Source organism: Condylura cristata, unplaced genomic scaffold (assembly GCF_000260355.1).
Source record: "Condylura cristata isolate star-nosed mole 26May11 unplaced genomic scaffold, ConCri1.0 scaffold00028, whole genome shotgun sequence".
Lineage (NCBI taxonomy): Eukaryota > Metazoa > Chordata > Mammalia > Eulipotyphla > Talpidae > Condylura > Condylura cristata.
The window spans coordinates 4,235,277-4,252,775 of record NW_004567129.1 but is presented as its reverse complement, the minus strand read 5'-3'; the positions used below and the strand labels follow the sequence as shown (position 1 = coordinate 4,252,775).

General features: G+C 47.3%; 2 protein-coding genes across 2 annotated transcripts in view; both read right to left on the bottom strand.

Moving 5' to 3' along the window:
- Window positions 1-228, bottom strand: part of MBTPS1 (membrane-bound transcription factor peptidase, site 1) — a 53,508-nt gene extending 53,280 nt beyond the window's left edge. Inside the window, exon 1 of the mRNA XM_004690339.2 lies at window positions 47-228. The gene's annotated coding sequence lies outside the window, so the exon portion shown is untranslated. The remainder of the gene's footprint in view (window positions 1-46) is intronic.
- Window positions 229-1,468: 1,240 nt separating this feature from the next.
- Window positions 1,469-14,603, bottom strand: HSDL1 (hydroxysteroid dehydrogenase like 1). Its single transcript, XM_004690337.2, has 6 exons — window positions 14,452-14,603; window positions 10,073-10,138; window positions 7,878-8,103; window positions 6,758-7,203; window positions 6,330-6,557; window positions 1,469-4,158 (listed from the first exon to the last, which is right to left on the bottom strand). The coding sequence occupies exons 3-6, from the start codon at window positions 8,095-8,097 to the stop codon at window positions 4,060-4,062; spliced, it is 993 nt and encodes a 330-aa protein (XP_004690394.1). The 5' UTR covers window positions 8,098-8,103; window positions 10,073-10,138; window positions 14,452-14,603; the 3' UTR covers window positions 1,469-4,059.
- Between the last annotated feature and the right edge of the window lie 2,896 nt (window positions 14,604-17,499).

The following is a 17,499-nucleotide window of genomic DNA, read 5'->3' as shown; positions in this document are numbered from 1 at the left end:
CAGGTCGGGGGGCGCGCGGCTCCGGAGAGCGGGCTGCCTGACATACCTGCGGCGGCCTCTGGCTCGGCGGCCTCAGGATAACGGCGTCTCCGCAGCGAACACGCCTCGCGACTCCATTCGGGGCTGTTTACTCCCAACTCTCGCGAAATCTCGCGATGCAAACGACCGACGGCTGGGAGCGCCCGCCCCACCGGCCGTGCGTGCCCTGCGTGCTCGCGCTCCGGGCGCCCAAGACCGTCGGGCCCGGGCCAGGAGAGTGGAAGGAGGTCTCGCGAGGTCTGCGGCCCGGGGACGTGGACGGAGACGACTGGTGGAGCTAGCTGGCACAGAGCTCCCACCTCTGCCCCTAATGCAGTGTTCCAGCTCCTGAGCTTTTTGGGCTTCCCTGTACCTGCCCCCACTTGACTAGCCTGTTTAAGAAACAAAGTTTTAGGGCCCTCCCTGATGGCTCAGCGGGTCAAAGCGCAGTACTATGAAGCTATCACTGCCACTGTAGCACGAGTTCGACCCCCGGCCAGCTGACCCACATGGCGCAGCAGACTTCTCCTGACGGCCCACTGCTCCTCTCAGCAGTGTATTTCAGTCCATCTGCCTATTTTACTCCCCACTTTGTCTCTGGTGAATCCTCACCACACCTCTGGCTTGTACCCAGTTCTGTATGTATAAATAAATCTTTAAAAATTAAAAAAAAAAAAAAGGATTTAAGTGTCACACTTTTAAAAGTTCGCCTCCCAAATAAATTCTGGGTGATTTAGACACTACAGCCACTTACTGCATTCAGCCTGATGTAGAAAGGGTAACACAGGTGACACTGATCACAAATAGGGGAACTGAGATCATTTAAAACCTGATTATCAGGTATTACAAAGAGACTCATCCAACTAACTTTGTAATCTTGGGCAAGTGGTACCTCAGTTTCCTCACCCACAAAACAGAACTAGTGCCTACCTCCTGGAAGAGGGTTAAGTGAAATATACAGATAGTCCTTGAATAAACTATGGAGGTGCCATCTAACCAACACCTGACTAAGTTCTTCCCTCTGAGAAGACATACAATGCCGGGCTCCTTGAGAGGATTCTTGACTCTTGCATTTGTAAAGCCTCAAAGTTAAATAAGTACTTCCTGCTGTCAGCCCTTAATGCATTTGATTTTCAGCTTAGTCATGTTGGTTATGTGTGGTAAATTGGTGTCGACCAGGGTGACAGCCCTTTAAGTCCCTATGCCACTGACTATACAGCCCACATAGTCTTGTGAATTGTAAGTACCATGTGATCCCAGACTACTGCCGGCTTCTGGGGGTCCTATAAAATGCACAGGCCTGGGGCATGACACTAAAGTGGCTTGGCACTCCACCAAGTAAAGCCACGAACCACAGGATCCTGGTTTACTGGTTTTCTTCCACCCACAGGTTCTAAAATCACTTCCTCAACTCATGCTTCGTACATAATAAAGCATTCACGAGTCCATGGGAAGGTAAATCTTTATTCAAAGTAAATACTATTTCAAATAGTAACAGCGGAGCCAATACTGAGACAGAAACACAGGTATACTGGACTTGATTTCAGAGGGCACACACAAGACAGGACACCACTGAACCCTCCAGTTCCCAGATATGACAAAATTTTAAGTAATGGGTTTAAAAAAAACAAACACTCCTCAAAAGCCTGTCTCTATCTGCTATTTCCTTTCTTTCCCCCTTTCTTGAACCCATCACAACCTACTTTGCATCCCCACCACTGACAAAATGGTTGGTGGCAAAACTACCAGTGATCTGCACTTTGCCAAAATCAATGATCGAAATCAACCCTCATCTCACTCACCCTATCAACAGAATGAGACCATGAGATCAACTCAGTAAGTTTCAAAGGACTCTAATAGTCACCTGGATTGTACAAGCTGAATTATCAGTGTTTAAGAAATAACTACCTCAGTTGTTCAGATTTTTTTTTTAATTTTTTTAGTAATGTTCTATGGGGGGAATGTATCTCTCATTATAAACAACTGACTTAAAAACCTTTTAAGCAACACCCCTTCTGAAGGAAACAGAAGCACCTGCTTTGACTGCTAAATGTTCATTGACAGATTGCTTCAAACCCTCCTATTTCTCCCATTCTTAATAAGACACTGCATCTACAGTGGCCCGGGAGGACTCTCAAATGAGCTCTCGCAAAAAGTATCTTGTGAAAGAGGGGCGCTAGGAGAAAGGTTGTGATCTTTCACTTGGCACAAAGAGCACATCAGTGTGCATCCTGCCAAGAGAGAAGTCTACCTGACTGGCGTGGCTCCCTTTTCTCATCATGTCACAATTCAATATCTAATCTAGAAACACAAACCATTACTGTACCACCACACCACCTCAGAAATAATCATCTGACAGTACTTTTATATAAAATTGCTGCTTCTTACTATACATCAAAGGTCACATTTTTCCTAGTCTTAATGACTATAACTCATTGTTGGGTAACATAAAATGATATTTCAGACAAAATAAAGGCTTCTAAGCCACCCCCACTATCATGTCTGGGCTATGTAGTGCTGTACACTTTCATACCACAAGGTCTTCCTCTTATGTGACAAGGCCTGAGCTGGAAGTGGAAGAACTTCTGAACACAACCACGCCCTTCCGAATCCAAGCCACACCTGGAAAGGCATAGGCGACGTCACTGGCGAAATTGTAATATAAAGGCACACTTGAGCCTACTCACCATGGGCTATCACGCCAAGAGAAAACAATTCCATAGAAGTCTTGATTTCAATTTGTTTACTTGCTTCTGCATCAATGCCACACTATTAAGCTGTGAAATTTTATTTTGCATCTATTGTAGTATTCCTATAGTGACATACAACCTCCAAAGCACTAGGCCATTGGTCCTCAAAACTGTTTGGTTTTATAGGACCTGAACCAAAAACTACTGATAGCTGGTTTCAGTGCTAACCACGTCGTGGGCATTGTACCCAATTACCTGCACGACAGTTGTGAGTCCCCACCACAAGGCAGAATCTCATGATACAAACCAAGAATGAGCTTCAAACTTACGTCGACAGATAAAACAGATCACAGCACACACATAATTTATACATTTTTAACAACCATAAACATTTGATGTTAGCGCCAATAACACTACTGGAATGGAATAATAATACCCGGTAAAGTGGACGAACACCGGCCACAATGAGGTCTCTAGAGGGCCGTATTTCAGGGATAAAATGGATCACAGGTTTGAAATCACTACTAGCCACGATAATTATAAATCAAGAAATGACATGTTCAAATCTAGGAATGACTTCCATTATAGCTTAAAAAGAAAAGTAGAATGTAGTAAGTAATATACAGGGCAAACCTATAGCACAAAACTGGGGAGTCTTATTTAAGATGAAAAGGAGTAAACTAGAACTGTAATACCCCATCAGGGTCCACTTTGAGCCACCTTGGCAGAAATTCTTAAAAGTAACTTACCCATAAATAAAACTGTTGATGCACACCACAAACGTGCACACTCTGTCCTTTACAGAAAAGCCAGTGGGAGAGCAGCATTTCCACACACTGGGTGAGACGAAAAGAGCTACACAATATAACACACACAGATCTACTGCTAATACTCCCAGCACAGCGGTCTTACAAAGTAACACCTGTACATGTCTTTCCTGATGAACACTTGAAAACCAATACTAGAAGTTCATCTACCAAAAGAGGTCATCGTCCATAAAAAAAATACTGAAATGAAAGAGCTGATAACTCACATTATCAGTATATTTCAGCATCAGATCGCTGAAGTTCCTAGAATAACATAAATCACACAACTTTTAAACAGTTTGGAGGGAAAAGCAGCAACATGTAAGTTTCTTCAATCAGTCCTCATGCCTCTGCCATTTCTGTGGCCGTTGGAGTTGTCCACAGCCTTCAGTAAAAGTCTTATGTTTGCTTTGCAAATGTGAAGTCCACCATACACCAAAGTAATCAGGAGCAAAAGACAAGACAGCAGAGAAATGAAGTGTGCATCTCCAAGGTCCGAATACTGCGGGTTCCCAGGAGCTGGCGAAACTTCCAATCGTCAGCTTTCATGCACTGCAGGATAAGGCCTCCTTACGCAAAGAACGATTGAGAATGTTCGCTCCCCACACCCAGAGCCACTCAGGCATGTACTGTGCAAAAAGAAACTGAAAACAAAAGGGGAAAAGGTGACAAGGTTAGAGCCCGCGGTCATCCACGAAGCAGCCCGGGCTTCAAGTGACTTTACCGAGATTCACCAGTCACGTTAAATACAACCTGGTGCTACTGTACTGAGCACATATGTTTCAGGATTCAGGCTTAAAGCTTCAAGTGGGCTTGACTCCCTGGGAAACAGAGTAAGTTCCCCCAATATCCCCTTCTCTGCCCAGGCTGCACATGCCCACATGAAACCACGTGATTTTACCCAAGTGGGATAGAAATGGAATGTTCATCTGGTTAAGAGTTACAAAGTTGGCCCTCCCTGATGGCACCATGGGTTAATGCACAGCACTGTGACGCTACAGCAGCCCCTGCAGCACGAGTTCCATCCCCAGCCAGGGAGGGGACCCACATGGTGTGGCAGACCTCTCCTGACCTGCCCACAGCAGTGTATTTCAGTCCATCTGCCTGTTCTGCTCCCTACTCTGTCTCTGGTGAATCCTCTCACCCCCTGACAAACACTACTGGCTGTACCCCAGTTCTGTATGCAGAAATAAGTAAATCATTAAAAAATAAATAAGTAGAGTTAAAAAAAATTACAAAGTCATCCCAGGAATAAAGGCAGCTAAAACATGTGGCTAGTGCTGTATGAGAAAACTGGTGTTTGAGGCTAGGATGGCAAAATATAAGTAAGAAATGATGATCAACAAAAAAATAAAAATAAAAATAAGTAACCAGGGCAAAAGCTACCAGAGAAATCTGCTATGAACAACACAGCCAGCAATGAACCAAAGCTTGTAAAACAATTAGGCAATGTTAAAAATAATTTGAGTAAAATAAAAATGGAAACAGAAGACAAAGTAAAGTTTTAACAGCTTTTTATAGAAAAAGTACTTGAAGCACTAAATGAGTCTCACAGAATTTCCTGGCAGAAAAAAATATACATTCTTAAGAAAAGTTCCTCAGTATGAACAAAATGTAATTATAATTAAAACATTAACATTTATAAATGCAGTGAAAATATCATCTGCCCCTCCAGCCCATCCTCATTATATTCTCATTTCTAAGGGAACATCACAGTCAGTGGTTTCTAAAAATACTTTTTAGGTTTCTCCCCTTTTCTCTAGTAATTAAGGACCTAGAAATAGTCACTTAAATAAAATGGTTTCTTACTAAGAAGACTTCTAGCCAAATCTTCTGATAAAAGGGAAAATTAACAGTTGATTTACTTATCTGTTTACCTGGGTCATTTTAGTGCAAAGAGTTACAAAAACACTGATTTGATAATTATAAAACTACATATTAAAGAATAAAACTGTTCTAAACTAGTGCACATCTACTTCCCGTGCCAGATAAAGAAACAGAAATTTATTATGAACAAGCATTACAAGTTCTCTATCCAATACTTAGAATCAAAATTTCAAATGTTTAAAAAAGCCATTCTTTAAAAATACTAAAGACTCAGGCCCTCCCCAGTGGTGCAGCGGGTTAGGACGCAGCACTGCAAGCAAGCAGCAGCTGCTTCACAGTGCGAGTTCCATCCCCGCCCAAGAGCTGACCCACACGGCGCAGCAGACCTCTCCTGACTCATCCCCTGCTCCCCTCAGCAGTGTACTCTGTCATTCTGCCTGTTCTGCTTCCCACTCTGTCTCTGGTGAATCCTCTCACCGCCTGCAATTCTGGCTTGTACCCCAGCTCTGTATGAATAAATAAATAAATCTTTAAAAAAAAAAATACTGAAGACTCAAATCACTGTCATGGATGAATAAACATTAAAAAAAATTCCAGCTTCTTGAACAAATGAGTCCAAGAATTTGCTGAGAGGCATCTGCCATAAGGGTCACAGAAAATACACACCTGCTTTGCAGTTTTATGGTTGTGGATTGCACCATTTGACCCCTCAAAGCAGTACTACAAGCTCTGTGGCTATGAAATGCCACGTAAAACTTAGAATTTTTATACTGCTACAATCTACTTGGGTGTCACAAAGACTGCACTTTTCAGTGTTCGTAACGTAATAATTCCACGTAAGTATTTGAAGACAACCTGAAGCATTAAGAGTGTCAGGCATTCACGCTTCTCTTCTTTCAGCATTAGGCTCCACTCAAATTCCCAGGGACTGATCAGAAAGCGCTGGGGTGTGCTGACCTATTCGTGTGGGCTTGTTGTCCACTGTTACCTGAATCGAGTGGGACCAGTACCCGGTGGTCCTCTTTGAAATGCCAAGGGTGGAAACCGCGTGATGAGCGTACACTTTCGGGGACGGCACCAAGCAGGGGAGCCTGTGCAGAAAGCTGCTCGGGGCGGACGCGCTGGTAGCCACATAGAAGGGGATCAGGCTCTGCACAAAGACCCCTTTAGAAGCATATTCATACTGCAGTGCTCTGCTGAAGTGGTCCAAGTAAGCCTGTTAAAACAGAGGGCGGTGGGGGGGAGTTTTTCATTTTGGGGGGAACCTGGAGCAAAACTGAGGAGAAAAAAGATTTGCTATTATCCATTCAGGAAAACACAGAGCGCCAGCAAATTGGAGCTGCTCAACAAACTGAACTAATGCACGGAAATAAGCGTCCTGCTTTAGGCCTTCACCCCCCACCAGGAATACGTTACCTTAGACGCAGAAAACGCGGCCAGCTGGGGAGTCGGCTTGCAGCAGGAGCCGGAGGCGATGGTGACCACCGCGCCTTTCCTCCTCTCCACCATGCCGGGCAGCACTATGTGGACCATCAGACTGGCCGCCGCAATGTTCACGTTTATGATGTCCCAGAGCTTGTCCTCGGAGACCTCAGTGAAATACTGGGGGTAGGGGTAGAACACCGCCACGTTGTTTACCAAGATGCCAATGTCTTTGTCTTTCAAGGCTTCTCGAATCGGCTGGTAGATCTCACGGCCAGCACTGAAGTCTGCGACGATGATATCAGTTTCCACTTTGTACGTGTCGGCTATGTCCTGCGCCACTGTCTGCAGCTTCTCCAGGTTCCGGCTGATGAGGATGATGTTGAGGCCCCGGCTGGCTAGCTCTTCCGCGTAGGCTTTCCCAATCCCATCAGTCGCGCCTGCAGTACAAGTGGGGGGCGGGGGAGGCAGAACCATGTCATGAAGCAACCTTGCCAGTGGACGTTGGACACTGTGCCAGGCTGAGTCAGAGCAGGAGTCACACTAGAAACAGCCGAGCTCCCAGTGATGGGTGGAAGGCATCACGGGACCACTCGTGCCCAGGTCCCACAGGCCCCCCCAGACACCCCGTGGAGAAGCTGTTTGCAGTCACCATGCTGATCACTGACCATGAAAAACAGGGGAGCTGTTTTCTGTCTGGCTAAAGGGAAGGCCCGAGGTGCTTTGCTGGGAAACGATGGTAAATTAATATGACATTTAAAATAGGAGAAAATTTCTGAAAGTGGTGCAATTTCTAAAGACAATTCCAAAGCACTGAGCAAAAAGGAAAAGCAAGGGACAGCAAGGTGGGCTGGAAGAGGCCTGGGCTAGGAGAGGGCAGAAGCAGAAGAACACAAACCATAGGAAAATTCTCTGTAAGAAGAGGACAGTGAGAAATTGTGAACATCATCATATAACAAGTGCCACTTTGTTTTTTTTTTTAATCAACATGTTACCATGAAAATACTATATTAAATTCTGTAACTCCTTGAATAATGCGTTGAACTTAAATACAATTGGCAGAGAAGATTATTTGGATCTTAAACTAGACAAGAACTGAAGTCTCATTTCTTACCACTCACAACAGCCCATCTTCCATACTGCTTAATCAGGTCTGCCCGGCTGACCAGGCGAGGGATAAAATGCAGCCTGACCAGGCTGTAAAAGTCACAGACAACAGTGATGCTTTTCCTGGCCGTGTACCAGGCTCCAACCAGGGCCAGCGCTTCCATGTAGCAATTGCAAGACCTGGCGATCTCCCTGTATAAGAGGTAGAAGCTGTCAACAGCAGCCATGGCAGCCTGCAGGGAAGAGGAGAGAGACAGGTGTTCTTCGCTTAGTGATAGGGACAAGTCTGGCTGAGGAAAAGACTAAGGACTTCAAAGCCTGCCAAGTTTGTGTTCAGGTAATAGTCCCAGTTCTAGTGCGTACAGGTCACGGGTCTCAGGCAACAACATCTGCAGCTTATCAAATTCTTTTTTTTCCAGAGACTAGTCAACATAATTACCAATGGTTACCAAACTCCTGCTAAAACTCAAGCACCAAGCTGCTTGCTGCAGACAGAGATAAATACAATCTGTTCTGTGTCCTGAAGAGGCTCCTACTCTGTTGTAATGACAAGCATAGGCTTTTTAATTGACACAACAGTTGAGAAGGATGCTAATTTCTTTACTCATAATCATCAGTGAAGAGCCTGCCACTCCTTAGAGAGCAAGAAGAAACAGCTTTTATTAAGACATGGCCTTGATCTCACAGAGCTAACAATCCACATGGGGCAAAACCAAGCTTTAGCAAACTTAAGCATATACTAAACTTCAGCATATGGTCTATTCTGAATAAATAGTATACATAAATTACATTTAAAAAAGAGATCTACCCCCAATCTTAAAGAAACGATATTCTCAGATGATGATGGAGTGAACATTCTTCCCTCTTTCTAAGTGAATCTGCTCTAGCAGATTCACTAGCATTGCCTGGAGCGGACATTTTTTATACCCACACCAGCATTCCAGCCTACTAGGCTCCACGTACTGTGACGGATACTAAGGATTCCAAAATTAATTAAATAACTGTGCCCAGGAGAAGAGATGGACATTTAAAGCAATATTTTAAAATTAAGACATGGACGGGATATATGTGCCTGTGATCAGAGACAACTCCCAGAGGTAGACAAAAGCCAGACATGGCCGAGATGGATGAACTTCATACTAGGCTGGGTCTGGGGAGCCGCTATGTGCTCCCTGCAAGGCACAGCAATCGCTAAGAGCAGGACAGGCTAGAGTGCAGGCACAGGACACTTACTATGTAACAGAAAATTAATTTAAGCCAAATAATAAAAACCTCTACAGTGGACCCTCTTAAAAAACTCCCATTAAAATCTTGAAACTACAAAAACGCCCACCAAAGCCACGAAGACTGTCAGATGCTTAAGGAAGAATAGGTGAAATCCCTCCCACAGCAGGGCAACGAAATTTGAGCTCAACCAGGTTTTGTAGTGTGAAACATCAAGTCGCAGGAGACAGCAACTGAACCCCTGAGATGACACTTGGCAGGGTGACATCAGCCTAACCGTACATGCAATGTGTCCCATACTCTACAGGAAGGCCTCGACTAAATCACAAAGCAACAAAGACTACAATGACAGCAAACTGGACAAAGATGGACAGCAGGACCCCCAAAAGGTCCACAATAAGGACCTTTTCACTCTAATCAGCATTTTGCAATTGCTACCATATTGCTAACTAAGGTTTCAGTGGGCATTAAGTAAGTCTTTTTCTCCAACAGCAATAGCGAAAATGACTGAAGTTGAGCTGCCTTATGCTGTCTATTTAGGGTTCTGTTCACAGAAGCTCTGCTCCCACTATCACAAAGCCCAAGCCAAAACTGATCATGAGAGGAAAACATTACAAATGTTACTAAGTGCACAAACCAGATCCTAAAGGAAAACAAATCCTCCTTCGGAGATGCTTTCCCTGGGGGCCACATGGCTGCCATTTTCCACATGGGGTTTCCAGATCAGCGGTCTGGGCTCCGGAGGTCTTTCCTTTCCTAGTCAACCCACGCATGCAGGTAAGCTCAGCACTCCTCACTGCTCACTGGCTCATTTGTAAACGTATTCAGCGCCTGTCCCATGTTATCGTTTGTGTTCAGTGTGGGGGTTCTGGGTGAACAGGAACACCTCTCAGAGTTTCCAGACACTGGCATGAGGGATGGTGTATGGTGCCCAAGTTCTGGGGTGCTCTGCTCAGGGGTGACCAGCTTTCTTCTTACCTCTTGTCTGCCCAAAATGGGCCTCCAGGAAAGGGATCTGCTGCCTTCTCTTCTCTTCTGGTCAATCTGTGAAAAAACCAAGAAGAAACAAAGTCCTTTCCTTTATCCTCAGAGCTGTGCTGGGACAACAATATAAAAGAAGAACAAAGGCCATAAAAATTATGAAAACACTAAAATACTTATGCCGTGAATCCCTGTCCAGGCAGCGAAGCACAGCATCTGTCTGGGGATGGGCCACGCTGGGGTGTGACCCTGACTTGTGGACCTCGTTTCCTAAGAGACAAGACCCATTCAAACAGCTCAGAGAAAGATGGTGCTCTGCATGGACACAGGCGCTGGACGCAGGCGGGAGGCGTGCGGGGCGTCCGGCCCCCTTCTCCATGTCACCCCCTTCTCCATGTCTAGCTCTCTGCAAATCGCTACTCCTCCCACCTGCCGGTCCATCTCCGCATCAGCTGACTGCAGCATCTGGCATCTGTTCCTGGGCCCACCTGCACTCAGGTATGAGCACCTAGTCACTACAGCAGTGCATGGAACAGTCCGAGTCTGCTTCCCTCTCCCCGCACCCCAGCGACATGCTGTGACAGCTCAGTCTCTGAAGCACATGAGGCTGTTCCTTGAGGGCCAAGGCCCGCGCTCACTGCTCTCAGTTCCTCTAGCACCTTCTGCCCGCAGGCATGGGCATAAGTCCTGCCATGGCTGAGCCCCACCCACACTGGTCTCCTTCCTCCGTCCTGCTCTGTATCCACAACCCAACCTGTTCCCTCCTCATGAGAGGGGCAACCACCAGAAAAATTCCTGTGAGCTTTTACAAGAAGAAAAACCTCAACCTTGTGAGTAAAACCCGCCGGAGACCCCAGCTCAGGTCCAGAAGAGAAGGGCCAACAGGGTGTTGAGCTGAGCACAGCAGTGTGCAGAGCACTGAGGCCCCCAACCCAGGTTGGCCAAGTTTCCCAGTGTTACCCAGCAGATGCCCTTGTCAAGGTTAACGCCACCACCAGTGGTGAAGGGGCAGTTCTGCCCCCCACATCTCCCTTTACAGTGCATCGTCGCTTCAGTTCACAGAATCAGAGAATCGAGTCTTCAGTCTTGAGCCCCACAAATGCAACCCCATCATTCTTGCAGGCAGCTCCAGATCAAAAGGTCTGACTCACGTTCCCCAAACTCACAGGAAACTGATCAATTCAAACACCAATTTCTGTATGAATAATAAATAAGAGAGCCCAGACGCCCAAGCTTTCCAGGACAGTCGACATGGAAAACCAAGCTACTTGAACAGCCATGAAAAACATCAGTGTCAGACACCAAGGACAGTCACCTAAGAGTCAGGAGTCCCTGTGGCCCTGGGACACAGGCTGCCTGGAAAGCTAACAGCCCCATAGCTAGGCCCCCTGCTGGGGGTGAGCCCCTCCCAGTGAGTCACCCTTCAGGGCAGGGAGGAACAAGAGTCCACCCTGCCAGGACACTGGGACAAGTTTACTGCGGGTCTGGAGAGGTGTGAAAGGCATGACATTTAGTACACGGAAGTCTTATTTAAATGAGGTGGGCAGCCAGGAGTGCACACACGCCCTCGTCAGCAAACTTCAGTTCCCAGCCTGGCTGCACCCCAACAGGACACGACATTGCTTCCATGTCCACATAAGAAGGAAGTAGCATCTCCACTCAGCAGCCCCTCCAAAGGCAACATAAGGGGGTGCTGGTGTGGATGAGACTGCAGGCCAATCTCACCAGGACACAGCACACATCCAAGGCCTTTCTGTTGCGGTTTCACCAGAAACCCAGTTTGGGGGTGGAATAAGTGATACCTTTTTGTTTGGGGTCAACAGAGGGTTCACAAGGGCTGTCAGATTTGCAGGAAATACCCGTGTGGCAAATGAAGTGTTAGGACATCCTCTGGGGTACAGCCATGATGCCTTGGCAGGTGCTGACCAGGCCTGTGGGGAGGGCAGCCGGGGCCAGTGGGGCAGGAGTGCAGGCAGATGCTCAGTCCTGAACCCTGGCGCCCCCAGGTGACTGAGCACAGCTGGACTGAGGGCACAGGGCACATGACCCCTTGCTGGTCCGCAGACATTTCACACATTTGCCCAAACCCGGGCAATTATAGGAAAGCACAAATATCCTCCATTCTCTTCTTTCTCTTCCCCATCCTCAGTATGTGAAGAAATCAGGCTTCCCCTCAAACTGTTAAGTTTTAGGCAACCTCATAGGAACACAGCTTCAAGGAGTATATTACACATTTAAGCCTAGAAGCCTGCCAAGACAGGAACAGTCTAATCTCCGCATCTTCCACCTGAAAAAAGTTACAGTACTTTGTCTTCTTGAGTCTATGGAAAACTGAAGTCAATGAATGAGAGAAACAGGTGGAGGGAAACTGTGAGGGAAACCTGTCCCCAAACAGAAAGAGGAGAGTAATTTCCTCCTGTCTGTCACAGTCAGGGAGGAGTGTTCAGACAATGAAAGGTCCCTATGGAACTGGGTGTCAAGGATGGGCAACTGTAATAAATGAACCCCCGTGGGAGATGCTGATAATGGGGCAGGCTCTATGTGGGGGAGCGGAACAGGGGGTCTATAGGATATGTCTGTACCTGCCCCTTGATTGCACTGTAAGTCTAAAACTATTCTAAGAAAGTAAGTCTTGGCCCTCCCTGATGGCACAAAGGGTTAAAGTGCAGCACTATGAAGCTATCAGCAGCACGAGTTCCATCCCCAGCCAAGGAGCCAAGCCACACGTTGTGGCAGACCTCTCCTGACCCACCCACTGCTCCCCTCAGCAGTATATCTTGGTAGATCTGCCTGTTCTGCTCCCCACTCTGTCTCTGGTGAACCCTCTCACCCACCACACCTCTGGCCTGTACCCCAGTTCTGTATGCATAAATAAATGTTTTTAAAAAAAAAAAGTAACATGACCACTATGAAACCAAGTGAGGACACAATGGTCAGCTCTGTAAGGGGCTGCGGCAGTAACATCAGCCAGACTGAGTTTCCACTGACTGCACCTAGCTGTGAAAAGGACAATCGAGTCAAACAGGAAAACCTTTGTGAATCAAGATTCTAGGAGAAAAGTCTTCCCTGAAATACAGGCATGGCCAAGCTAGCACAGCAAGTGACAGTGGGAGAGGAGCGTCCAGGGCCTCAGAGGGACGGGCTGTGCACCTGCGACAAAAACAGCACAGTGGGACGGGAAGGTCGCGAAGGCCCGCAGGAGGCCAGGCAAAGGGGGAAGCCGTCGTCAGGCCCACATCCTCGTCGCAAATCCCACGGCGTTGTCACCTGAACAAGCAGGGACTGCAGATGTGACTTGAGATAGGAGATGACTGCCAAGGCGGGCCCAACAGGGTCCTGATTCATGGAGGAGTGAGGCCAGAGGCGGGCAGACCTGACTGGGCAGCAGAGGCTGGGGAAAGACGTGAAGACGGAGGCGATCCAGGGCAGGGATGCCAGCGCCCCCTGAATCTCCTCTGCTGCCTCCAGAATGACTCCACCCCTGACCCAACTTCAGCCACGTCGGCGAGAGGGCTGCAGACTTCTGACTCCAGGACCATAGAATACGAGCCATTTGAAACCACTAAGTTGGTGGTAACTGGTTATAGCTGCCAGAGAAACTCCAGCACGCTGGCCAGCTGGAGGGACAGTCAGTCTAGCTTTTAGGACAGCAAAGAGGCGAGTTGCAAATCCTGCAATATCCCCCAAACCAAGAAGCTCAGGCACCAGAAAATAGCCCCAGGGATTCCCATGACCTAGGTCTGACTGGAGCAGACCTGAGGCAGGCCTGGCAGGCCTGCCATCCCCACCAACACAGAGCTGTCCATCTTTTCAGCAGCAGTCTCCCTGGCTCTGGGGGCCAAATCCTCCTCCTCTGAGGTCAGCTCCACACCCCCCCCCTCCAGGCCTCCTAATTCAATCCCAGCACTTAGAGATGACAGGCCAGGCCCTGGGGATACAGAGCCTGCTCGCTCTCACTCCTGGCTCATCATGCCCACCCAGCTCTCAGCCCTCAGCGGTTCCCTTATCCATCCTGCCCTGCATACTGCTTTAGGGTTTACATTGTCTCTCTCTTGGCTCCCCAAATAGCACAGGCCTCTTGAAGGCAGGGAATTTATTTTACACTAATTTTTCTGCGTAATTAAAAAGAAACAGAAACTATGTAAGTATGAACTCTGTTTTGCTCAGCTCAAAGAATACAACAAAACACCCAGGTGGTCACCTATGTTCACAAAAATAAAGTCAGGAAGTCCCTGTGCTGCTTCTAGCCTGGAGGTAACCGCTCCCCTAAATTTCGATGGAATCACTTTCAAAAATAAATTGTGCTATTACCCCGGCATGGATTCCAAAACAACAGTACCTAATTTTGCTTGATTTGGGGCCAAACTGTGACTTACTCCTTTCACCCGGCAGGTTCCTAGACCTGGTCAGCTGTGCCCACACCCTCATTGCTGCTGGAGCACGTAGCCACGCCGCAGCCATCTCCTCCGGAGAATGAACCCACCAGCATCCCCCTATTCACTCTCCCAGCGACCGGCACAAGGTTGTTTTTCTCTTGCAACCACGAACAGTGTGCACAGAGCTCGCGCACGTCCCCGGGGCACCGGCAGGCGTGTCCGGGAGGGACGTGCCCATGCATTGATTCGCCAGGCCACAGCGCATCCAGGCAGCCAGACTGTCCACTAGGGCGCTCGCTCTGCCTCCTCCTCCAAGGTCGGCCATGTTCCCAGTTCACCTCTGCACACAGCGGGCCATCCGGTCTGCCCAATGGGACCTCATCATAACTTTAATTTTCAGTTTCCTGATGCTAATGAGGCTGACTGACAATTTGATACTTCCAGGATGGGTTTTCACCTGACACGTCTGTTCCTAGCTTTTGTCCTTTCTTTTGTTGTGTTGTCTTCTTTTGCTTTCAGAATGGTAAGAATTCTTATTTCTATATTCTAGATGATTCTTATTTCTATATTCATCTAGAATATAGAATATTCTATATATTAATATAGACTCTATAGAACATATAATATATAGAATATAATATATATTCTATAGAATATGTATTATAATATATAGAACATACAGAATATTCTATATATCAATGCTTACTACAGTAACATACATGTTTACATACCACAAACATGAAAGAAACCAAACACTGATTCTGTATGTTCTCTTTACATGCTTTCAAAGGATGGCCGTTTTAGTTTCAATGTTGCCAAGTTCATCCATCTTTTCTCCCTGTGGTGTGTGCTTGTTCTATTTTGCTTTACAAATCCAGTTTTAGCCCAGGTCCTAAGGAGAATTCCCTATTTCCTAAGTCTTTAATTTTGCTTTTCACCTTTTAAGTCCTCAAACTTCCTGCATCTTCCAGGTGGTGTGAAACTCGGCTCCCTCCCTCTTTAATATTTCTCCTCAGCACCTGCTGAGGTGCTGTGTGCACACTACTTAATAAACTGTTTATTGACTGAAATACTGTTTGGTATTCAAAGCTCAAGTTTCACTCTTGAGAAGGAAAAAAAAATTCAGAAGCTTTTCAAACTTTACATCAGCACTGTGACTAATATTATCTCGTGGCTGTATGGAATTTCCTTACCTGCCTTGCAAATTCTTGGCATGCCACTAACTTGAATTAATGTTGGAGAGGTACAAAGAGCAGAAGACGGGAGTGCTCCCCCCGTGGTCCAGCACTCCACAGCATCAGTTCCTCATGAGCGCAGAATTAAAACTTTTAACAGCCCATTCTCAGGTATACAGACAGTCAAGGCAACTAAAACTCTAAGCTCAGTTTTCCCTGGAGGCATCAGGGTAGCTTCTGCAGGCACCAGCATTCCCTGACCTAGACCCCTCCTCTACCTTCACATCCAGCAGCCTAGTATCTTCTCACCCTGATTTCTGCTGCTTAAGAAACTGTTATCCCATGATCACAGCATCATCACTCACGGTAGCAGAGAGGCAGAAAAGACCCAAATGTCTATCAGCATATGAATGCATAAATGAAATGTGGTCTAGCCATGTAAGGGGATATGACTCAACCCAAAGAATGAAGTAGAGGGACTTGCTACTACATGGACACACCCTGAAAACATGAAAGTAAACCAAACACAAAGGCCATCTATGGTATGATCCAGAAGGTAATGAATACCCAGAAAGTAAATCCACAGAGACTAAGTCCATTAGGGTTGCCTGTTCAATGGGGGAGTGAGAAAAGGGGAGTGACTGATAATAGGAGAGTTCTTTGGGGCGATGATGGCAATGTTCTAGAAGTAAGCAGATACACTATAGTACACTACAGATGCTGTTATAAACATTATACTTTGAAGAGGCTAAAATGGTGAATTTGATGTTATATGAAGCTTATCTAAAAAAAATCCCATGATGTTGAAACTCTATGCCCCTGGAATAGAACTATACTGATTAAACCACCACAGAGATGTCCCGGATAGGAAAGCGTCTCCACTTAAGAGCTGTTCTTGTCTTGGGTGCAGGTGAAATTACTTCACTCTGAGCTTTCCTTACATCATCTGTAAACACCGGGATAAAGGTGCCTGTATAAATTTAAGGTGAGAATTCAATGAGGTGATGCACATAAAGTGCTCAGAGCAGGGCTGGAACGGAAGAGTTCAACACTCAGCTATTAGCCACTGACAGTGTTCGATGCTGGCAAGTGGCTAGGGTAGAGGTCAGGTTTAAAACTGAAGCTGATCTTACACAAAAGACTCTAAGTGCTTATCCCCATCACTTCACCCCTTCTCTCATCAACTTATGAGGCAGAGTGACAATCACCCTGTTTACTGGGGTAAACTGTAAAAGACCCAGGACCCCAGAGCTTTTAAGTGGCTGGAGGGAATCCTGATGGAGGTCCAATTAAGTCCAGCGCCCTAGCTAGACTGGAAGGCTCCTCTGGGCGGCCCCCCGACGAGGTGGCCTTGGCAGGAGGGCCGCAGATTAGATGTGGAACGGGGCCAGCTGCACTGGACCTCTGATCCTTTCCCCTCCGGCGCTTGGCGGACCCAGCAAAAGGCCACCGCCTCGGAACCGGCGGTGCCCTTTCCCCCAGAGATCCACGCGAACTACTTCTAATTCAGAACAAAGACGACGTCGGTAAGCCCCACACCAACTAGATCTATCACAAAGGGGGGGATACGGAGGCACTGGCAAAGGGAGTGACTGTCAGAGCCGCTGGGGAGCCCGGGGTTAGGTCTGAGGGCTGTGGGGCCCGCGCTCTCGGTGGGTGGGGTCGCAGGAGCCTGGGAGAAGGGGACGGCACAGGACAGGGGAACCTCTGGGGGTGCAAGGCCGGGGGCCGTGGCGTTGGGGCAGGAGCGCTGTGGGGCGTGGGGACGCAACCAGAAGGAGGGTGACGGGGGCGGGTCCAAGGAAAGGAGGGACGAGAAGGTGCGGGGCCACGGAGGCGCACCTGGGGGCGCCGAGGGGCGCCGGCCCGAGGG

Bases quoted from the DNA above. Each gene is read 5' to 3' on its own strand.
- HSDL1 (XM_004690337.2), bottom strand. From the start codon at position 8,097: ATGGCTGCTGTTGACAGCTTCTACCTCTTATACAGGGAGATCGCCAGG. The intron at 7,204-7,877 runs GTAAGAAATGAG...CTTGTACTGCAG, and splicing joins AAGATGGGCTGTTGTGAGTG to GCGCGACTGATGGGATTGGG. The intron at 4,159-6,329 runs GTAACAGTGGAC...TTTTGTTTTCAG, and splicing joins ACTGGTCCCACTCGATTCAG to TTTCTTTTTGCACAGTACAT.